At 42.7% G+C, this 24,841-nt stretch overlaps 1 protein-coding gene and 1 long non-coding RNA gene across 13 annotated transcripts in view; one reads left to right on the forward strand and one right to left on the reverse strand.

Moving 5' to 3' along the window:
* LOC110505197 (ecto-NOX disulfide-thiol exchanger 2) overlaps positions 1–24,841 on the reverse strand; it is a 316,865-nt gene that overhangs the window by 81,141 nt on the left and 210,883 nt on the right. For 2 of the 12 annotated variants that reach the window (XR_016491734.1, XM_090219976.1), the window contains exons 4-5: positions 4,939–5,005; positions 4,479–4,852 (exon numbers count right to left, since the gene is read on the reverse strand). The exons of the other annotated variants lie outside the window; for them this stretch is intronic. Coding sequence is in view for 1 of the 2 variants with exons in the window: in XM_090219976.1 (XP_090076102.1) it covers positions 4,479–4,632 (154 nt within the window). In the remaining variant the exon portion in view is untranslated. The remainder of the gene's footprint in view (positions 1–4,478; positions 4,853–4,938; positions 5,006–24,841) is intronic. 12 annotated transcript variants of the gene reach the window in all.
* Positions 6,452–13,281, forward strand: LOC110505198 (uncharacterized). Its single transcript, XR_016491738.1, has 2 exons — positions 6,452–6,778; positions 10,468–13,281. It is a non-coding gene; the product is annotated as an uncharacterized LOC110505198 (long non-coding RNA).

Genomic DNA, 24,841 nt, shown 5'->3' on the forward strand with positions numbered 1-24,841 from the left:
GTTGGACATGTCTACAGTCAGCATGTAAATTGCACATTCACTCAAAACTTGAGACATCTGTGGCATTGTGTTGTATGAGAAAACTACACAATTAGAATGGCCCTTTATTGTCCCCAGCACAAGTTGCACCTGTGTAATGATCATGCTGTTTAATTAGCTTCTTGATATGCCACACCTGTCAGGTGGATGGATTATCTTGGCAAAGGATAAATGCTCACTAACAGGGATGTAAACAAATTTGTGCACACAATTTCAGAGAAATACAATTTTTGTACATATGGACATTTTCTGCCATCTTTTATTTCAGCTCATGAAAAATGGGACCAACACTTTACATGTTGCATTTATATTATTGTTCAGTATACTTGGCTCTAGAAAGACTGATGATGCAATTACTTGGTGGCAGGTGGTGTTGCTTACCAGAGAGCCAATACATCTAATCAAAAGTGCAGTTTAAAGGGGAATGGAAACACTAGGATTTAGAACGGTAGCCTACTGTAACTGTAAATCGCCATATTGGCATTGTTGCGTCACTGGCAGGAGAGAAAAATTTGTAACTCCCAAAAATGGCTGAATTTACAGAGTAGCTCCGAGTCTGAGAAGTAGTTTAATACAAAGAATGAAATGTTAGTTAGTGTGCCTATAAACCTACTGAAGACATTCATGTTTGAGCTGATCGTTGTCCCAGATCAAATAATTTGTTCTCGTAGCAGTAATAACACAGACATGCTGGCTGAAACACCTCAGCTAGAGGGTCTGCTAGATAATGGCTAGAGTAGGAGTGTGTGTGTTATAGAGAGGTGGTGGCGATTCAGCCCAAAATCCCAGCGGATTGTGGCTGTATTACATCCAGTCAGAGGTTCCTGTCAGTCTGTCTGGATGGTGATGTATTACATCCAGTCAGAGGTTCCTGTCAGTCTGTCTGGTGACTGTATTACATCCAGTCAGAGGTTTCTGTCAGTCTGTCTAGATGGTGACTGTATTACATCCAGTCAGAGGTTCCTGTCAGTCTGTCTGGTGACTGTATTACATCCAGTCAGAGGTTCCCGTCAGTCTGTCTGGATGGTGACTGTTTTACATCCAGTCAGAGGTTCCTGTCAGTCTGTCTAGATGGTGACTGTATTACATCCAGTCAGAGGTTCCTTTCAGTCTGTCTGGTGACTGTATTACATCCAGTCAGAGGTTCCTGTCAGTCTGTCTGGATGGCGATGTATTACGTCCAGTCAGAGGTTTCTGTCAGTCTTTCTGGTGACTGTATTACATCCAGTCAGAGGCTCCTGTCAGTCTGTCTAGATGGTGACTGTATTACATCCAGTCAGAGGTTCCTGCCAGTCTGTCTGGATGGCGATGTATTACGTCCAGTGAGAGGTTTCTGTCAGTCTGGCGATGTATTACGTCCAGTCAGAGGTTTCTGTCAGTCTGTCTGGATGGTGATGTATTACATCCAGTCAGAGGTTCCTGTCAGTCTGTCTGGATGGCGATGTATTACGTCCAGTCAGAGGTTTCTGTCAGTCTGGCGATGTATTACGTCCAGTCAGAGGTTTCTGTCAGTCTGTCTAGATGGTGACTGTATTACATCCAGTCAGAGGTTTCTGTCAGTCTGTCTGGATGGCAATGTATTTATTGGACGTGTCCTGGCAAAAGAGGTTACGCGACCAGTTAGCAGCCGATATGCCAGTTAAATAATTGGTGAAATGTTGCTTGAATATAAATTGTTTAAGGTTAATATCAGTAGTGGATAGGTGCTCAATATATACAATCATTATCCTATAACAATGTTTATCACCAGTTCGAATCGCAGAAAGCATCATGAAATCTCATTCTAACCAATAATGTGGCATGCTCATTATAAATACATTGTGATTTAGTTTCGGTATCAGACTAACTTTTCTTATGATTTTGTTTGCGGAGCACACAGGCTGGAAGTTTATCGGCAGTTCAAGCTATGGGCACAAGGGAGAATTAGACGAGGTGCACATCGTCTCATCCCTGCGCGTGTTGTTTCTTCCATAAGGCGAGCACACCCAAAAGCAAAGGCATTGAATAAAAGTTTTAAGAAAACCAGTTCATTTAGTAAATCTATGCTTGCGCCTTATGTAAAAATAGTGTTTGTTAGCTTGTCCACTATAACAACAGGTTCAAGCGTAACCAGATAAACTTGCTTTGAAGATAAAACTAATCCCGTGCCCCTGTCATCAGAGTACTGAATTCAACTAGCTTTGGCTACCGTCTATTGGAAAGGAATGGTAACTACACTGGGCAGCTAGTTGGCAGAGTCAAAGTAGACTTCAATAATACAGTGGGGCAAAAAAGTATTTAGTCAGCCACCAATTGTGCAAGTTCTCCCACTTAAAAAGATGAGAGAGGCCTGTAATTTTCATCATAGGTACACTTCAACTATGACAGACGATTAAAAAAAAAATCCAGAAAATCACATTGTAGGATTTATTATGAATTTATTTGTACATTATTGTGGAAAATAAGTATTTGGTCACCTACAAACAAGCAAGATTTCTGTCTCTCACAGACCTGTAACTTCTTCTTTAAGAGGCTCCCCTGTCCTCCACTCGTTACCTGTATTAATGGCACCTGTTTGAACTTGTTATCAGTATAAAAGACACCTGTCCACAACCTCAAACACTCCAAACTCCACTATGGCCAAGACCAAAGAGCTGTCAACGGACACCAGAAACAAAATTGTAGACCTGCACCAGGCTGGGAAGACTGAATCTGCAATAGGTAAGCAGCTTGGTTTGAAGAAATCAACTGTGGGAGAAATTATTTGGAAATGGAAGACATACAAGACCACTGATAATCTCCCTCGATCTGGGGCTCCATGCAAGATCTCACCCGTGGGGTCAAAATGATCACAAGAACAGTGAGCAAAAATCCCAGAACCACACGGGGGGACCTAGTGAATGACCTGCAGAGAGCTGGGACCAAAGTAACAAAGCCTACCATCAGTAACACACTACGCCGCCAGGGACTCAAATCCTGCAGTGCCAGACGTGTCCCCCTGCTTAGGCCAGTACATGTCCAGGCTCATCTGAAGTTTGCTAGAGAGCATTTGGATGATCCAGAAGAAGATTGGGAGAATGTCACATGGTCAGATGAAACCAAAATATTATTTTTTGGTAAAAACTCAACTCGTCATGTTTGGAGGACAAAGAATGCTGAGTTGTATCGAAAGAACACCATACCTACTGTGAAGCATGGGGGTGGAAACATCATGCTTTGGGGCTGTTTTTCTGCAAAGGGACCAGGACGACTGATCCGTGTAAAGGAAAGAATGAATGGGGCCATGTATCGTGAGATTTTGAGTGAAAACCTCCTTCCATCAGCAAGGGCATTGAAGATGAAACGTGGCTGGGTCTTTCAGCATGACAATGATCCCAAACACACCGCCCGGGCAACGAAGGAGTGGCTTCGTAAGAAGCATCTCAAGGTCCTGGAGTGGCCTAGCCAGTCTCCAGATCTCAACCCCATAGAAAATCTTTGGAGGGAGTTGAAAGTCCGTGTTGCCCAGCAACAGCCCCAAAACATCACTGCTCTAGAGGAGATCTGCATGGAGGAATGGGCCAAAATACCAGCAACAGTGTGTGAAAACCTTGTGAAGACTTACAGAAAACGTTTGACCTCATTGCCAACAAAGGGTATATAACAAAGTATTGAGAGAAACTTTTGTTATTGACCAAATACTTATTTTCCACCATAATTTGCAAATAAATTCATAAAAAATCCTACAATGTGATTTTCTGGATTTTATTTCTCATTTTGTCTGTCATAGTTGAAGTGTACCTCTGATGAAAATTACAGGCCTCTCTCATCTTTTTAAGTGGGAGAACTTGCACAATTGGTGGCTGACTAAATACTTTTTTGCCCCACTGTAGATGCCATTTAGCAGACGCCTTTATCCAAAGCGAACTGGGTACATAGCAGTGGAAACAGATCATAGAAACAGGATTACAATGTTGATATCATGGATGGTCAGTCCATGCATCTATAGTACTGTCTTTGAATTTAAGAGTGGTTACATTTCTCCAGCCCCAATCCCTCAGCTTTTTACCCAAAGAGGAGCAGGGAGACACTTTGTTATTATTTCTACTGCTAATTGCCACTTTAAGAAGTTAAGATGCAGATTAAATACACCCCAAAATATGTTACAGATACTATAAAAATGTCCCATCACTCAGACAGTTAGTGAATACACAGCATCCAGCACAGCAAACAATCAATCACTCAAATGTATTTTTTCAAAAGCCCTTTTTACATCAAAATAATAACCACAGTGGTTATAGAGGGTGCAACAGTTCAACTGACATTTGCTCCTGAGGTGTTGGCTTTTCATAGCTGAGCATTCATAGGTTGAGAGAGAGTCGAAACAGCAGGACCCGGACAAGGTAGCACATCCATTGGGACAAGGTTAAAAACGGGTTGAAATGGGTAAAAAAAAAAATCAGCTGAAAAACAATTCCAACCTGATTTCCTTTGTGGATGTGTGTATCTTTGAATTCGCTGTTGAATGGCCTGCTCCTTCTCCATTTTCGGAACACCATCCCGCTCCCCCAAAGTGATCGATAGTATATCTTGGCTCGCACTGTGATGATCGTGATTCTGAGCTCTCAGGTTCATACAGCGAGTTGTGGTCTTCACTGATCTCACTCTCTGTCAGCTCCATCTGTGGAGTATAGGGGCAGGACTCAGTTATATACTGATGGTTGTGAGCTCAATCTAGCTGGGCCCCGAGCTCTTTAGTGATGGTCCCGGTGGACCTCTTCTCCACCGCAGCACAGGAACACTCTGGCACCCAGGAGTCAGTTTGGCATGCTGTACTAACCGTTCTTCCCTGGTGCTAGAAAACAATTAGGGCATCTATTAGGCTATAGTTATATTCAAGAATCACTGCAAATACTTGAAAAAACATGGATTTGCATGTACCTCCTTTGCCTCCCTCCTGCACAGTCTCCTCCAGGATGAAAACATTTTCAGGGATGAAGATGTCATCCTAAAAAAACAAAAAACGTTTTGTTAAGACAACTGAACCCAGTTGGCATTAACAAGCTTCCTATCGTGAATGCTTTGTCAACACACACACACACACACACACAGCAAATACAGGGACATTTATTTTTCAGCAAACATTAGCTATGTCAACTTCAGTCTAGCTAAATTAGGTGGAGCTAACAAAACAATACAAAAACAAATCTGTCAACAAAATGTATTACAGTACTTGACTATCTGAGGTGGAAGCTAGCTACAGTAACTACCTAATAACAGGGGTACACAGATAAACTGTTGCAATTTTAGTTGCAGTTGAGTTGCTTGCTAAAGTTATTTGCTGGGGGTGTTACACAAAACACTTCTGATGCAATTAGCTGGTTACCTTCAACTAGAGTTGCAACCAAGTTGTCCAGTGTCTAACGCTAGCCTAGTCAACAACAGTCATGACCGGTTAACGTTACCTCAGACTTCATTGTATTGGCTCGCGTTCAGTCGCTTTTGCTTGACTCCAAAGTCAGCGATGTTGATGATGGTTGGTCGGTAACCCCTACACCATAACAAACGGAGGCACTAGCAGAGGGCTTCAACGTAGGCGTATGACTCCTTTCCATTCGGAAACTCCCGGTTGCCTGACTGAAAGTGCCCTTCCTCGCAAAGGTCTGCCTCTGCGAAGTGCAGTCTGCAGATCCTGCTAGCTCGAGCTGGCACGTCCTTCCTCTTCAGGACATGGAGCCACTTCTTCAAAAGTTGTGGGTCCTTGGGCAGGATGGTAGTTTACAGAGGGATTTTTTTTGTTGCCAATTCATACAGCCTCGCGCTACACAGTTCATTTTTGAATTACTACTTGTTATTGCCATCTTCGTTGTCCGCTCCTAACTTAACTCTCTTCGATTCAATCTCCTCGCGAAAACTCAATACCACTTGATTCCTGCCAGTGACGCACTGGCGACAGTCATTACTATGGCAATTAAAAATTCCGCTGACCATAGATCAAATAAACCTGGTTGACGATCAAAATACAAAATATAGAGATGTTTTTATGTTAAATGCACATGTTTAGTATTAGTGGATTGTAATAACATATTAAAACATGTAATAACGTATTCACTGACTGTTGTCTGCCTGGGCTTAACCATGCAATTTTGGCTTGTACTCTGTGTTATACCTTCCCCCTCTCTCTGTTTCTCTATATACTAACTACACTGGAAACCCCCACACGGGTGGCTGACTAAGATAATATACACACTGAAAACCCATAAATACACGCACACAGTCAAAACCCTTTGGGATGGGCTCCAAAGACAAAGAACTCTGTCGAGAACCAATGGGATACTGACACCAGGCTGGGGAGGACTGTCTATCACCTACAAGCAGCCTACCAGGAGCCAGGACTACCAGAATCTACTTACGTCATTTCAATGTATAAATGAACTGCACAAATATGTTTTTAGGCCTCTTCTTCCGATAGTTCCTTAAGACTGGACGAATGGGAGCCGTGCAGCACGTTTTGCCAAATATCATTACGCATGAATAAACAGCCTTTATTATACCGTATCCGCTTTGTCCAGAGTCTCATCTTGGTCTCGTTTCTCCAATAACTAATCATTAACAAATTGGTAGCAAGAGGATGGTTGAAACCCATGAATTCGGTCCATAGACTTGATGAGAGAAAAGACAAGTTGACGACAGATTCTAGAAGGACGGGCGACCTGTCTACAGGAGCCATCGGGGATTCAACTCGCCTCAGGAAACTGATCAAAGAGCTCGACACTATAAGGTAAGCAGAACCTGTTAAATCAAAATCTGCATATTATATCATAGTCAATATCCAAATTATGATCAGGAGTACTGAGTGCGTGAGTATGAATTGCCGTTAAATTTATGAAAACATTTCCGATAACCAAAGGCATTTGCATAATGATATCTGTGTAAATATATTGTTCAAATCTGATTCAAATAGTCTGGCAACAATTGATATGTAAATCGGCTGGGTGTAACGGTGAGGAATTGGAGGACAGAATGTGATATATTGTTTAAAATCTAATCCATATAGTCTGGCAATAGTTGATATGTAAATCGACTAGGTGTTACGGTGAAGGATTTGATAACAGAATTTGATGGAATGTGATGCACTGTTTTAATCGGATCCATATAGTCTGGCAATATTCGATGTGGCAATCGTGTAGGTGTTACGGTGAGGGATTCGATAACTCAGTGAAATGAAATATGAATGAGATGATGAAATTTTTTGTTAATTGATCGAGACGTATATTTAAGACTGGAACTAGTGGGGTAGGCATCCCACTAGGAGCATCAGTTAATAAGCTAAATAATTGGACTATGAGTGAAGGAATTAAACCTGATCTCTCCAGATTAATGTCACTGATTCACCGTTCCATGAGACCGAGTGATACTGACCACCGGCTCTAAATTTGACCGCCGAGTCAAAGGTTTGGGCGGGGTTGTGCGGCCGCCGTGCCGTGTAACGAATTGATTTCTGTTCTCTTTGTGCTGTTGGGGTTGCCTATAATTAATTTGACAAATATTATAGAAGGCATCTGAATGCATTGTCATTGACCCAAAAGTAGGCGTTTGGGACACTAACATTTTGCCAGGCAGTAGAAATGTGTGAAGCTGTAAAATTACTCCAATAAAATACCCTAGACGCATAATTATCTTGCGAATATCCCTTTTCGATATTATAGTACAGTAATTCTACAAAACTCTGTGTGCACGAGGGTGAGACACGAGAGATAAGTCTGTGTTGGCACCAGGGATACATTGCTGGTTTCGACCAAGTGACCGGCTAAGTGCACATAGTTGCTGAGGGCCATAGTGCAATGTCTTGTTAGCACATTTAGCTGTTTTTTAATTGTTTTACATTATTTTTTATCGGACCCAGACATAGTGAATCGTCAATATGGCCTCAATTACCGTTCCCAAACTCAAATTCAATGAATATCTAGATCAGAGAATACAGGAAAGGGCAGGAGGAAAACAGGAGTATAAATCAATAAAGAAGATATGGGGGGAAATTAGGCTGAGATGGACCCAGGCAGGTTACATTAGTGGATTTGCCCCGTCAAGGGAACAACTCAGCGCTATGGAAAGAGAATTAGAGGAGGCAGTCAGGCACGGGAAAGAGAGTGAGGCAGAAAGGAATAGCAGCCATTTTTTCAAGAAGGAAGGAACGAAGGAGAGAGAGAGAGCTGAGGCTGAGCTGAGAATAGGGACAAGGGCAATAGAGGAGACAAAAAGGACACGCCCACAAAATAAACCTGATATGATGGGGGTGCTTGCTGGGGCCTCAGATGACGTCAGAGAAGGCACAATCAACAACCACAACACACCACCGCCCACCGTGACCACCCCATCGGCCCCGCTCTCTCTATACCCGCCACTGCCACAGGAAGAGAAGACTGAAGTGCCACCTCCCTATTCACAAAATCCATTCGCACACCTCCCACACAACCCATTTAAAACCCACACCACACCAGCAGCCATACAGGCCCCGGTCTTCATGGTGCAGGGAGGACAGCTAAAAGGGAACATGACTGTGGGGATTCAAGAAGGCCTCCTCGTCTGTGAAGAAAGGCCCGATTGCTCAAGCCCCACAGCACTACAAGGCCCAGGTGGGTCCCTGCCGAACTACCCACAAGGAAGGGAAGGTGGATCTCAACCGGGCCTCCTAAAGAGAGAAGGCCACGATCTTATTCAGTTCTCCTCTACTCCAAACACAGACAATTAGCTGAAATCATAGGCTTGAGACAAGCACTGAAAGGAGCAGGAATGGGCCTACCAACTTCCCCTACGCCCAGCAGCTGATCCACGCTTCGTTGAGTACCAGCCTTGGAAGACCACATTGATGGGACAGATGCCCAGCCTACATGGAGGAGCCTCTACATGGCTACACCAACTGCAATGAAAACACTACTAGCCAAAGCCACGAACACAGGATGAGGAGGAGGAAGAAGAGGACCCCCTCCTCTACAATACAACCACCCAGGACCCAGCCACATGCAGCAGCAACAGCAAGATTACAACCAACCACAGTTTCCAGGTATGGCAGGGAACACCATGCCCTGGCCATAAAAGATGCCCACACTGTCTGAAACCCCAGAAGTGTACTGACTAAAATGCCTACCCACAGGGCCTGCCACCCCTCACATCCAGTTTAAGTTCAACCAACTGAAAGCTCAAATCTACACTCTGCACCCATATAAGAATCCCCAAGATGAGATCCATTGCACACTCAATGCAACAGAAACTGATGACTGCCTCTACACTGCAGACTGGGACGAAGACATGATGCACCTGACCCCACCTATCAGGTGTTGTACCATTGTGTGTGGCCCAGAGGGGGTGGCAGCACCGGTCATCCTACGATCAAGGAACCTCCATGCACCCCTGGCCTGGACGGCTGAAGCATCAACAGCCATAGCACTCCTGACAACAGATCTATCAGCGGCAGCAGCTCTGACTGCACCTGACTACAAGAACAAGTTCCATTTGGATGTTTCTGAAAGGGAAGGATTCACCTCATCCGTCCTATTCCAGAAACAAGAGGGGGAGAGAAGGGTCTTGATGTACTACTCTTCAAACTTGACCACATTGAGGTAGGATAGACAACATGCTCCAGATACGTTGCTGCAGTAGCAAAAGCTATTGAAAAAACAGCTCACCTCGTGATGTCACCCTTCAATCAGCCATCATCCCTCAACCAGCATCGGCCCAATTAGCTGAAATCATCGGATTGACGCAGGCCCTCATCAGAGGAAAAGGAAAGACTGTGAATATCTATAGAGACTCAGCCTATGCCCATGAAGCAGTCCACACTGATGGACCCAGAACTTTTATGAGAAACACATGGCCCCACACACGAAGGCAAACTAAAGACCCTCCAAAAGGCCTCGCACATCTGGTGGCACCCTCACATAAAAAATATGACTGACTTATTTTATGACGATGATTTATTTTGTGATGAATGCAATGTTTGTGACAGACACAACCCAAAGAAACCATATCGAACACCAATGGGCTCATACCCAGTACCTAAGACATGATTTCAGGATATTAGCATAGATTACACTGACATGGGGACGAATAATGTGGTTAATGGGAAACAATACCTATTAGTGATGGTGGATAGGTTTTCCAAATGGGTAGAGGCAATTCCAACGGCGGGGGAGGATGCGAAATCAGTTATAGGCCACAATCCCAAGGTCTCATGGAACACGCAAGTCAAACGTATGTGCCGGGTCGAAGTTGAAATGGGTCGAAGCCCTGCCCCTGGCGTTGATGGCCATGAGAGCATCACAAGGGTCAGGCACCTATTCTCTCCTAATGAGATAATGACTGGTAGAGTCATGCCTGGCCCACCAAGGGAGGGAGGTCATATGCCCGCCCTTGATGTGCAATAAATTGTAATGTCTAATTATGTGAAAAAACTGACGGTTCTCTCTGCAGCACTCTCTACCCAGGTTCACAAGGTCCAGGAGGGGGAGCTGCCGGGGGACACGCCACCACTGAAGGTAAAAGTTGGAGACTGGGTAAGGGTAAAGGTCCAGAAGAGAAAGTGGCTGGAACCCAGGTGGACTGGTCCGTACGAAGTGAAGGAGGTTACTTCACACTCAGTCCAGGTCAAAGGTAAATTGGGCGCACCTTTGCACCACCTCACACATTGTACACCAGCTCCAACCCCTTCCCGCACACTGACGGAAGTCAGAACCGACCTAAGTGGTCTACATTCGGCCCCAAATCTTGCACCTCCTTAGTCAGGGAAAATGGGAGGTTCAGCCCCATATTCACTGACTAAGTCACACCGTACTCCTTGGGAACGGTTGGGGATCTCCGGACCCCTGTTTGTTATTTTTCTTCTCATAGGAGGAGTCACTGTATGCACACTCACATGGCTTATAGACCAACAGATGCACCCACTACAGATTCACACACTGAATTCTACTCTGCCAGGTGAAACTAACTCTCTCTCTTTTCCCTCCTATCCACCACAAGACCATACCGTTTCTAGGCGTGAGGTGGGGGTCACTAAGTGCACCCCCCAGGAGTTGAAGAGCACCACCTTGTGTTTTCCTTTCAATGCCACCACCACCGCTTACCTGCCTTGGAGCCTTTTGGGTCATGCGCAAAATAGTCTGGGGCTACCTGCCTGGACCTATTCCAGTTTTAACTGGTATATAACCAAAGGGGGATATGGTGAGTGGTCTTGGAAAAACCTGGTGGTGGAAACAGGGTCCAGCTATTCCAAGGGACGGGTTGTCCTTGCCTGGCGCAAACGGCTTACACTTTCACGCACTGGTTTTCAACTAAAGCTGATTGTACGACCTGGGACCACTATGGGTTGCCAGGTTTTTACGTTGGCCCCATATGTAGATACCAGCAGGACTGAAGTCCATTTCACACTATATATCTGCGTTACGCCACAACCACAGCCTACTTCTGTGACGGTGCGTGACAATATGGCAAAGCCACATACCCTACCCCAGCACAGGGATGGGTGGGGTTCTGCTGTTTTAGTGGTCACTACCCCTACCCCGGATGAGAACATTCGGGTTGCTACAGGTGTCTCAGGTTTGTCTAACAATTGGTTATTATTGACCGAACAAGCAGCCAATACAACCCCCACTAGTTGCGTAGTTTGCATGGGTGCCAGACCATTGCTCCGCATTGTCCCGGCCACTGTCGAGATTGGATGTTTAATGCCCCTTATGGACAAAGACAATCCGACTGGTAGGATCCTTGTGGGATGCAGTTTACCCTGTTGTCTCCGCTACGGTCAGGGCACCAGTATTTTCCTCTGATGTTGCCTGGGCCAAATTCTCCTGTATTAACATGACAGGGGGTATACTACAGTTAGGTTTGCTCCCTGTTGGTTGGTGTACAAATACTATCGTAGTAGTTGGTGGTTTTAAGCCAGTGATCAGGGCTGACATCTGGTGGTGGTGTGGGGGACCTCGGCTTTTGACAGAACTCCCAATAATGCTACGGGTACTTGTGCGCTTGTAACACTTCTGCTGCCTATCTCTGTTTACCCTATAGGTGTGGGTGATTTGGTGACCCGGATACAGGCTGTGGACCCACAGTTTCTGCCTACCAGAACCAAGCGGGAAGCAGCCCTGACTGTTGGGGATCCCACGTATATTGATGCTATAGGTGTTCCTAGGGGGGTCCCTGATGAGTACAAGCTGGTGGACCAGGTCGCCGCAGGTTTTGAATCATCTCTCTGCTGGTGGTGCACTGTGAATAAAAATGTTGACCGCATTAACTATATACATTTCAACGTCCCAAAAATTAGGTAACTGGACTCAACAAGGTTTTGAGGCCATACATGGTCAACTGGCGGCTACCTCCCTTATGGCTTTTCAAAATCGAAATCCCACTCTGGGGTTGATACCAGCACGTGGGACTCCTGGATGGATGCATTTGGTAAATATAAGGTCCTGGTCTCTTCTATTCTGGTCTCTATCTCTGTGTTTGTTGCAATATTAACCCTCTGTGGCTGTTGTTGCATCCCATGTGCCTGCTCCCTGCTTTCTCGAGTTATTACTTCTGCTATTGCACCAAATAATGACCCTGCACTGATGTTCCCCCTCCTACAACAGGAGGATCCTCTGGTGGAGTTTGAAACATGCACATATGAGTAATTTTCACGTCTCTTTGGAGACGTGAAGAGGGGGACTACAAATGTCCTAAGTTTCCTGTTCTATTTTTCTTACTTTTAGTTTTTGTCACGTCTATTCAGAGGTGAAGAGGGGGATTTGTAATAACATATTAAAACATGTAATAATGCATTCACTGACTGTTGTCTGCCTGGGCTTAACCATGCAATTTTGGCTTGTACTCTGTGTTATACCTTCCCCCTCTCTCTGTTTCTCTATATACTAACTACACTGGAAACCCCCACACGGGTGGCTGACTAAGATAATATACACACTGAAAACCCATAAATACACGCACATACTCAAAACCCTTTGGGATGGGCTCCAAAGACAAAGAACTCTGTCGAGAACCAATGGGATACTGACACCAGGCTGGGGAGGACTGTCTATCACCTACAAGCAGCCTACCAGGAGCCAGGACTACCAGAATCTACCTACGTCATTTCAATGTATAAATGAACTGCACAAATATGTTTTTAGGCCTCTTCTTCCGATAGCCAAAAGGCTCCAAGGCAGGTTTCCTTAAGACTGGACGAATGGGAGCCGTGCAGCACGTTTTGCCAAATATCATTACGCATGAATAAACGGCCTTTATTATACCGTATCCGCTTTGTCCAGAGTCTCATCTTGGTCTCGTTTCTCCAATAACTAATCATTAACAGGATCGAATACATCTCTTTGCTTAGATTTACTTCCTAAAGTGTTTCCATTCCCCTTTAATGTGTCAAGTGTCTTGGATAATAGATGGTTTCTGGGGAGGTCCCCACTTTGAAAACAAGACAGAGCGAGAGAGGAGGAAAAGAGGAGGCGGAAACAGAGATAAGAAAGCCATAGAAGATTTCATAGTGTCCTAATTATAGTCTGGATTGGTTTGTCTTCAATCAGTTTTTATAAAAGCCATGACAATTGCTACTGTATTGCAATGTTAGTATCTTCCTTTCTGGGCCATTGAGAGCAGATGTAGACAGATTGAGACAGAGGCCCAGAAAGTGTCCAGTTGTGATTGTTCTGTGGTAGGGATGTTCTGTGTTCTAAGGGATAGGTCCTTCAGAGTGGTACAAAGCCAACACTTGATTAAATACAGTTGAAGTCAGAAGTTACATACATTTAGATTGGAGTCATTAAAACTTGTTTTTCAACCACTCCACAAATGTCTTGTTCACAAACTATAGTTTTGGCAAGTCGGTTAGGACATCTACTTTGTGCATGACACAAGTAATTTTTCCAATAATTGTTTACAGACAGATTATTTCACTTATAATTCACCTTATCACAATTCCAATGGATCAGAAGTTTACATACACTAAGTTGACTGTGGCTTTAAACAGCTTGGAAAATTCCCGAAATGATGTCATGGCTTTAGAAGCTTCTGATAGGCTAATTGACGTTATTTGAGTCAATTGGAGGTGAACCTGTGGAAGCATTTCAAGGCCTACCCTCAAACTCAGTGCCTCTTTCCTTGACATCATCGGAAAATCAAAGGAAATCAGCCAAGACCTCAGAAAAAAAATTGTAGACCTCCAGAAGTCTGGTTCATCCTTGGGAGCAATTTCCAAACTCCTGAAGGTACCACGTTCATCTGTACAAACAATAGTACGCAAGTATAAACACTATGGGACCACCCAGCTGTCATACCGCTCAGGAAGGAGACGCGTTCTGTCTCCTAGAGATTAATGTACTTCGGCGCGAAAAGTGCAAATCAATCCCAGAACAACAGCAAGGACCTTGTGAAGATTCTGGAGGAAACAGGTACAAAAGTATCTATATCCACATTAAAACGAGTCCTATATTGAAATCACCTGAATGGCCGCTCAGCAAGGAAGAAGCCACTACGGTTTGCACTACGGTTTGCAACTGCACATGGGGACAAAGATTGTACTTTTTGGAGAAATGTCCTCTGGTCTGATGAAATAGAAATATAACTGTTTGGCCATAATGACCATTCTATTGTTTGGAGGAAATAGGGGGAGGCTTGCAAGCCGAAGAACACCATCCAAACCGTGAAGCACGGGGGTGGCAGCATCATGTTGTAGGGGTGCTTTGCTGCAGGAGGGACTGGTGCACTTCACAAAATAGATGGCATCATGAGGGAGGAAAATTATGTGGATATATTGAAGCAACATCTCAAGACATCAGTTAAAGCAAGTTAAAGCTTGGTCGCAAATTGGTCTTCCAAATGGACAACGACCCCAAGCATACTTCCAAAGTTGTGGCAAAATGGCTTAAGAACAACAATGTCAAGGTATTGGAGTGGCCATCACAAAGCCCTGATCTCAATCCAATAGAAACTTTGTGGGCAGAACTGAAAAAGCTTGTGCGATTAAGGAAGCCTACAAACCTGACTCAGTTACACCACCTCTGTCAGGAGAAATACTTCTGACCCACTGGGAATGTGATGAAAGAAATAAAATCTGAAAGAAAAAATGTTCTGCTATTATTCTGACATTTCATATTCTTAAAATAAAGTGGTGATCCTAACTGACCTAAGACAGGGATTTGTTACTAGGATTAAATGTCAGGAATTGTGAAAAACTGAGTTTAAATGTATTTGGTGTATGTAAACTTCTGACTTCAACTGTATAAATGTATAAGTAACTATTCCGTGTGATAGCCATATTAGTATTATTTGTCCTACTTTCCTTTGGTTCAGAGTTTTGTAGCAGTGGAGCAGAGTGGTAACTCAGTATTGAGATGGCCGTAATGAAGCTTTTGGATCATTTGAGTTTCAGAGCAGATGGGTGGAGAATGAGAGAGGGGGGTGGAGAGTGGAGAGAGAAGAGGGAGAGTGGAGAGAGAGAGACAACAGGGACAGAGTAGAGGAATAGAGAGATGGAGAGAGAGTGGGTGGGAGAAAGAGATAACAAGCTACAGAACAGATGTTTCTCCAGGTGATTCATAAGTAGGACTACAGCCCTCTCACCCCGAAACTCCAATCCCACTACTACACAGCCAACCTGACTACAGCCCTACCTGCTGGCAATGTTGGTGTGATACCAATGCAGCTGTGGGAGAGAGTCCTCTAATAAGGTAACAGCACTAAGAGCATTATGCTGTCCAATGGCTCAAGGCGCTCAGTGACAAAACACACACGCACACCAGAGTTTTCCTCTCCAACACAGTACTAAGACTATAACTCGCTCAACAAAATATAATTTTATTTTGTGTAGGCAGCACAGTCAACTAGGACAGAGAGTTTGCTAAGTCTGGAAGAAGCTCAGTAAACTGTACAAATTAAATTAAATAGGGAAAAACCCAGTAGGTGGGAATAGCGTTCTCCATGCCCACTTCATTTGAAAGATGTGGTGGAGTGGAGTTGCCGTGAGGCCTATAATTCAGTAGCTCTGTTGACATGAATGTGCTTTTAAACAAGCTGAAGGATGTGGTTTATAAAAAGCTTTGGGGAAGAAGATATATAATAAGGACAGAAAATAGACACATGGCTGCATAAATCAATGTAGATGGTGGGGTGAAATGGTGAAGTATAAATTTAATGGTAAAGTGATAAATGCTCCGCAGTTCTTTTAATGATATTTAACAAATAATAAACACCAGAAACGTAGCACCTTATTGCGTTTCATTCATCTCAACCTCTCGGTACCAAAGCATTAAACAAACGCTAATGGAACGTCATCAGTCTAGAAGGAGCTCTGGGCCCGTATACACAAAGCATCTCAGAAAAGGTCCTAGGAATCCTGTAGGGCGGACCCCATTGTTTGGTTGATAGGCTGATGGTTGACTGAAAGTTTTTTTTGTATTGCAGAGGCAAATATACAGTGTATTTGGAAAGTATTCAGACCCCTTGCCTTTTTTCACATTTTGTTATGTTACAGCCTTAATCTAAAATTGATTAAAATCCCCCCCACTATCAATCTACACATAATACCCCATAATGACAAAGCAAAAACACATTTTTATTAATTTTTGTCAATTTATTGAAAATAAAAAACAGATACATTACATTTACATAAGTATTCAGACCCTTTACTAAGTACTTTTGGCAGCGATTACAACTGTGAGTCTTCTTTCCTATGATGCAATTAGCTTGGCACACCAGCATTCTTCTCTGCAGATCCTCTCAAGCTCTGTCAGGTTGGATGGGGAGCATCGCAGAAAAGCTATTTTCAGGTCTCTCCAGAGATGTTCGATTGGGTTCCAGTCTGGGCTCTGGCTGGGCCACTCAAGGACATTCAGAGACTTGTCCTGAAGCTACTCCTGCGTTGTCTTGGTTTTGTGCTTAGGGTCGTTGTCCTGTTGAAAGGTGAACCTTCACCCCAGTCTGAGGTCCTGAGTGCTCTGGAGCAGGTTTTCATCAAGGATCTCTCTGTTCTTTGCACGGTTCATCTTTCCCTCGATCATGACTAGTCTACCAGTCCCTGCCACTGAAAAATATCCCCACATGCCACAGCATGATGCTGCCACCACCATGCTTCACCGTACGAATAGTGCCAGTTTCCTCCATTCAGGCCAAAGAGTTCAATCTTGGTTACACCAGAGAATCTGTTTTTCATGGTCCGAGAGTTCTTTAGGTGCCTTTTGTCAAACTCCAAGCGGGCTGTCGTGCATTTTGACTGAGGACTGGTTTTCTACCATAAAGGCCTGATTGGTGAAGTGCTGCAAAGATGGTTGTCCTTCTGGAAGGTTCTTCTATCTCCACAGAGGAACTCTCGAGCTCTGTCAGAGTGACCATCGGGTTCTTGGTCACCTCCATGACTGAGGCCCTTCTCCCTTGATCAAATAAAATCAAATGTTATTTGATTGCTAAGTTTGGCCGGGCGGCCAGCTCTAGGAAGAGTCTTGGTGGTTCCAAATTACTTCCATTTAGGAATGACGGAGGCCACTGTGTTCTTGGGGACATTCAATGGTGCAGACATTTTTTGGTACCCTTTCCCAGATCTGTGCCTCGACACAATCCTGTCTCAGAGCTCTACGGACAATTTATTTGACCTCATGGCTTGGTTTTTGCTCTGACATGCACCGTCAACTGTGGTACCTTATATAAACAGGTGTGTGCCTTTCCAAATCATGTCCATTCAATTTAATTTACCAAGGATGGTCAATGGAAACCGGATGCAGCTGAGCACAATTTCGAGTTTCATAGCAAAGGGTCTGAAAACGTATGTAAATGTGATATTTCAATTTGCAAACATTTAAAAAAATATATTTTCGCTTTGTTATTATGGAGTATTGTGTGTAAATTGATGAGGGAAACAAATTCATTGAATCTATTTTTATAATAAGGCTAACAAAATGTGGAAAAAGTCCAGGGGTCTGAATACCTTCCAAATGCACTGTATATACAAAACTATTTGGCACACTCATTCACGCCTGTCTGAGTAGACTAATCCATTGCAGAAGCCACGGGGATGGCACACCAGTATGACCAGTAGTACATGTACCGCTAAGTCACATAATTTCTCATCTACAATGCTTGTTTGATTATGGTAATTTCTGTTAATGCAGTCAATATATTATTATTAGAGACTTACCGTTGTCATTGTAGGAGTGGACACATTGTTTGCAGAGCACACCACCTAGGCTAGCTACACTTTTGATTTATTTCATTGCATTTACGAGTTGTCAATTTATTCATTATCTTTTGTTTAGCGCGCTCCTGTCAATCTTGAGTAAGGACATGTAACTGATTACACATATAGAAATAGGACTAGTCTACCTGGCCTGCATGAAAATGTAGGCCGATAAGTGTGCCCATTTGGGGATCAGCTATTATTTCTGATTGCCTTAACTCACCATCACTGTGGAGCTTCTGAACATATTTTTTCTTCGACTCAAATAGCAAGTAAACAAAGTCTGTTTTTACATCCATTGAGAATGACAATAATTCCTCAACGTAGCCTATATGAAAAATCTTTCCAGGTCTCTCCATTTCGATGACCACTCAGCATTAAAGGGAAAAAAATGTCACACTCTGATTCGGTGGAAACTTTATAAAATAGGCCTACCAGATAACTTCTTATCCCTTGCGCAAAATACCCTACAGTTATGTCTGTCTGTCCAGAGCTCATTGGCATGGGAAACTGAGGGCCCAGAATATTTTATACAATGTTGTAAGTTTGCTAGCATGGGCGTCAGGCTGGACCATGGTAATACCATAGTTGATACAATGTTTCAAGGTCCTTGCAGACAGACCATGTATAGCCAATGTGATTTATAGGATATTTATTTTAATCAGGATATTTTCTACCTGCAGTATACAATGTTTTTATTTGTAGGGTTTATGTAGACTATTTTACGTATATGGAAAGAGAAGTTACTTTTAGATTTTGTCATCTCACTGTCAACTACATTTCTTTTCAGCAAACTTAACACGTGTAAATATTGGTATGAACATAACAAGATTCAGCAACAGACATAAACTGAACAAGTTCCACAGACAATGTGTCCCTGAACAAAGGGGGGGGGGGGGGGTCAAAATCTAAATTAACAGTCAGTATCTGGGGTGGCTACCAGCTACATTAAGTACTGCAGTGCATCTCCTCCTCATGGACTGCACTAGATTTGCCAGTTCTTGCTATGAAATGCTACCCCGCTCTTCCACCAAGGCACGGGCAAGTTCCCGGACATTTCTGGGGGAATAGCCCTCGCCCTCACCCTCCGATCCAACAGGTCCCATACGTGCTCAATTGGATTGAGATCCGGGCTCTTCGCTGGTCATGACAGAACACTGACATTCCTGTCTTGCAGGAAATCACTCACAGAACGAGCAGTATGGATGGTGGCATTGTCATGCTGGAGGGTCATGTCAGGATGAGCCTGCAGGAAGGGTACCACATGAGGGAGGAGGATGTCTTCCCTGAAACGCACAGCGTTGAGATTGCAATGACAACAAGCTCAGTCCGATGATGCTGTGACACACTGCCCTAAACCATGATGGACCCTCCACCTCCAAATCGATCCCGCTCCAGGCCTCGGTGTAACTCTAATTCCTTCGACGATAAACGCAAATCAGACCATCACCCCTGATGAAACAAAACTGTGACTCGTCAGTGAAGAGCACTTTTTGCCAGTCCTGTCTGGTCCAGCGACGGTGGGTTTGTGCCCATAGGCGACGTTGTTGCCGGTGATGTCTGGTGAGGACCTGCCTTACAACAGGCCTACAAGCCCTCAGTCCAGCCTCTCTCAGCCTATTGTGGACAGTCTGAGCACTGATGGAGGGATTGTGCGTTCCTGGTGTAATTCGGCCAGTTGTTGTTGCCATACTGTACCTGTCCCGCAGGTGTAATGTTCGGATGTACCGATCCTGTGCAGGTGTTGTTACATGTGGTCTGCCACTGCGAGGACGATCAGCTGTCCATCCTGTCTCCCTGTAGCGCTGTCTTAGGCGTCTCACAGTACGGACATTGCAATTTATTGCCCTGGCCACATCTGCAGTCCTCATGCCCCCTTGCAGCATGCCTATTGCTGAGTTTATAAACAAACTCTTCACTGCCGTTTAACAACTCTAAATCGCTTGTTGTTGCATACAACATTTGAAAGGTCTATAATTTTCATCTAACACAATCAAAGTAAACATAAGCCCTAGATGCCTTTAATTGCCCAATTTATAGGCATGCACAATTTAGGCATATTTTTTAACAAAGAGATATTGTTCTCCAAATGTATATCTTGAAATAGCATGATTTGGGTAATTAAATAATCAAAACAAAAACAAGTTTATTTATTAGCCTATTTGTTATAACTATTTAGGCATGTCATGTGAAATAAGCCTTGTAAATCATTGTCAAAGGCATAAGATGTATGGTTCCATGTAGATCTAGATTATCTATGGATTGATCAAATAGAATTACAACATTATTTTAACATTTCCAAAGCAATTGCACGTGGCGCAGGAACCACTGACTCACCACATTTTTAAATTATGAAGACATCCGCTGGTAACTTAACGGGTTAGGACAGCTCATGATGCGTTCTAAATATCTGTCGACGAGATGGGATTCATGACGAAAGAGGCTTCATGCATAGATTTGATTTTTTACCCATAAGAGTAGGAGTAAAAAGTCTCTATACTCAGCACTTATCACCAGGTTTCTACAATGAGTCGCTTTGTGGATAAAGTTCAATGGCCCCCCTAAATGGTTCAACTGACAGTGTGATTCATGATGATGACATTTCTGTTAGCTCTGCCACTGTAATTTCAACTGTCTGAGATACACATGATAACATACCGTATCTGTGGGCTCTGCCACTAGGCAAACAGTCTTCTGTAGAGCCAAGATGGCGACCGACAGTGACCTCTACAGTCTAATGCCATGTTTCCATGGTTCACCTGTCCGAGTGACACATGATGACATATGACAGTAGGGAGAGGATGATTCCGCCCTTTTTGTAAATTAGAAGGATCCTTTGGTTGACAGCGTAGGGCTTAATCATAGCTAGTATGCTATGCAAAACTCAACAAGTTTTGTATAAATCAATAAAGTAGTGGTGTGGATGGCAGACAGGAACAAATTGAGTTGCATGAGCATTTTGCAAATAAGGGATGATACTGCCAAAGCTCCTCCCAAATGTCTGGAACTGAGCTGTGTTGCTCTCAAGTCCTCAGACTGATAATAGAGTCATAACTCTATCTGGCTGACTCAACTCTGCATGCCCATTTTAATAGACACAAAAAATTGCCTACGGAGACAAATGTGAGGGCTGCAGGATTCACAGACTACAGAAACCAATCTAGGAATAGGTTAGGTATGGTATGGTTAGTGTTATAACCATAACCATACCTCTACTGTAGTTATAACCCTAACCATACCTCTACTGCAATTATAACCCTAACCATTCCTCTACTGTAATTATAACCCTAACCATACCTCTACTGTAGTTATAATGCTAACCATTCCTCTACTGTCTACTATGGTTAGAGTTATAACTACAGTAGAGGTATGGTTAGGGTTATAACTACAGTAGAGGTATGGTTAGAATAATAACTACAGTAGAGGAATGGTTAAGAATAGGGTTATAACTACAGTAGAGGTATGGTTAGTGTTATAACTACAGTAGAGGTATGGTTAGTGTTATAACTACAGTAGAGGTATGGTTAGTGTTATAACTACAGTAGAGGTATGGTTAGGGTTATAACTACAGTAGAGGTATGGTTAGGGTTATAACTACAGTAGAGCAATGGTTATGATTGGGGTTATAACTACAGTAGAGGTATGGTTAGGGTTATAACGACAGTAGAGGTATGGTTAGGGTTAGGATTGTAACTACAGTAGAGGTATGGTTAGGATTATAACTACAGTAGAGGTATGGTTAGGATTATAACTACAGTAGAGGTATGGTTAGGATTATAACTACAGTAGAGGTATGGTTATGATTAGGGTAAGAATTACAGTAGAGGTATGGTTATGGTTAGGATTATAACTACAGTAGAGGTATGGTTAGGGTTATAAATACAGTAGAGGTATGGCTAGGATTATACCTACAGTAGAGGTATGGTTAGGGTTATAACTACAGTAGAGGTATGGTTAAGATTAGGGTTATAACTACAGTGGAGGTATGGTTGTGATTAAGGTTATAACTACAGTAGAGGAATGGTTATGATTAGGGTTAAAACTACAGTAGAGGTATGGTTAGGGTTACAACTACAGTAGAGGTATGGTTAAGATTAGGGTTATAACTACAGTAGAGGTATGGTTAAGATTAGGGTTAAAACTACAGTAGAGGTATGGTTAGGGTTATAACTACAGTAGATGAAAGTTTATGTTTATAACTACAGTAGAGGTTTGGTTAGGGTTATGACTACAGTAGAGGAATGGTTAGGGTTATAATACAGTAGAGGTAGGGTTATGTTTATAACTACAGTTGAGGTATGGTTATGGTTATGACTACAGTAGAGGTATGGTTAGGGTTATAACTACTGTAGAGGAATGGTTAGGGTTATAATTAGAGTAGAGGAATGGTTAGGGTTATAACTACAGTAGTGTTATGGTCATGATTATAACTACAGTAGAGGTATGGTTAGGGTTATAACTACAGTAGAGGTATGGTTAGGATTATAACTACAGTAGAGATATGGTTAGGATTATAACTACAGTAGAGGTATGGTTAGGGTTATAACTACAGTAAAGGAATGGTTAGGGTTATAATACAGTAGAGGTATGGTTATAACTACGGTAGAGTTATGGTTAGGGTTATAACTACAGTAGAGGAATGGTTAGGGTTACAATACAGTAGAGGTAGGGTTATAACTATGGTAGAGGTATGGTTAGGGTTATAACTACAGTAGAGGTATGGTTAGGATTATAACTACAGTAGAGGTATGGTTAGGGTTATAACTACAGTAGAGGAGGTATGGTTAGGATTATAACTACAGTAGAGGAGGTATGGTTAGGATTATAACTACAGTAGAGGTATGGTTAGGGTTATAACTACAGTAGAGGTATGGTTAGGGTTATAACTACAGTAGAGGTAGGGTTATAACTACAGTAGATGATGTATGGTTAGGATTATAACTACAGTAGAGGTATGGTTAGGGTTATAACTACAGTAGATGTATGTTTAGGGTTATAACTACAGTAGAGGTAGGGTTGACTACAGTAGAGGTATGGTTAGGTTTATAACTATAGTAGAGATATGGTTAGGGTTATAACGACAGTAGAGGTATGGTTATGGTTATAACAACAGTAGAGGTATGGTTAGGGTTATAACTACAGTAGAGGTACGGTTAGGGTTACAACTAGAGTAGAGGTATTGTTAGGGTTACAACTACAGTAGAGATATGGTTAGGGTTACAACTACAGTAGAGGTATGGTTAGGATTAGGATTATAAATACAGTAGAAGTATGGTTAGGATAATAACTACAGCAGAGGTAAGGTTATGGTTAGGATTATAACTGCAGAAGGGGTATGGTTAGGATTAGGATTATAACTACAGTAGAGGTATGGTTAGGATTAGGGAAATAACTACAGTAGAGGTATGGTTAAGGTTAGGATTGTAACTACATTAGAGGTATGGTTAGGGTTATAACTACAGTAGAGGTACTGTTAGGCTTATAACTACAGTAGAAGTATGGTTATGGTTATGGTAAAAACTACAGTAGAGGTATGGTTAGGGTTATAACTACAGTAGATGAAAGTTTATGTTTATAACTACAGTAGAGGTTTGGTTAGGGTTATGACTACAGTAGAGGAATGGTTAGGGTTATAATACAGTAGAGGTAGGGTTATGTTTATAACTACAGTTGAGGTATGGTTATGGTTATGACTACAGTAGAGGTATGGTTAGGGTTATAACTACTGTAGAGGAATGGTTAGGGTTATAACTAGAGTAGAGGAATGGTTAGGGTTATAACTACAGTAGTGTTATGGTTATGATTATAACTACAGTAGAGGTATGGTTAGGGTTATAACTACAGTAGAGGTATGGTTAGGATTATAACTACAGTAGAGATATGGTTAGGATTATAACTACAGTAGAGGTATGGTTAGGGTTATAACTACAGTAAAGGAATGGTTAGGGTTATAATACAGTAGAGGTATGGTTATAACTACGGTAGAGTTATGGTTAGGGTTATAACTACAGTAGAGGAATGGTTAGGGTTACAATACAGTAGAGGTAGGGTTATAACTATGGTAGAGGTATGGTTAGGGTTATAACTACAGTAGAGGTATGGTTAGGATTATAACTACAGTAGAGGTATGGTTAGGGTTATAACTACAGTAGAGGAGGTATGGTTAGGATTATAACTACAGTAGAGGAGGTATGGTTAGGATTATAACTACAGTAGAGGTATGGTTAGGGTTATAACTACAGTAGAGGTATGGTTAGGGTTATAACTACAGTAGAGGTAGGGTTGACTACAGTAGAGGTATGGTTAGGTTTATAACTATAGTAGAGATATGGTTAGGGTTATAACGACAGTAGAGGTATGGTTATGGTTATAACAACAGTAGAGGTATGGTTAGGGTTATAACTACAGTAGAGGTACGGTTAGGGTTACAACTAGAGTAGAGGTATTGTTAGGGTTACAACTACAGTAGAGATATGGTTAGGGTTACAACTACAGTAGAGGTATGGATAGGATTAGGATTATAAATACAGTAGAAGTATGGTTAGGATAATAACTACAGCAGAGGTATGGTTAAGGTTAGGATTATAACTACATTAGAGGTATGGTTAGGGTTATAACTACAGTAGAGGTACTGTTAGG

The sequence above is a fragment of the Oncorhynchus mykiss genome, chromosome 25, assembly GCF_057628025.1.
Source record: "Oncorhynchus mykiss isolate SJ-2025 chromosome 25, ASM5762802v1, whole genome shotgun sequence".
NCBI classification, from domain to species: Eukaryota; Metazoa; Chordata; class Actinopteri; order Salmoniformes; family Salmonidae; genus Oncorhynchus; species Oncorhynchus mykiss.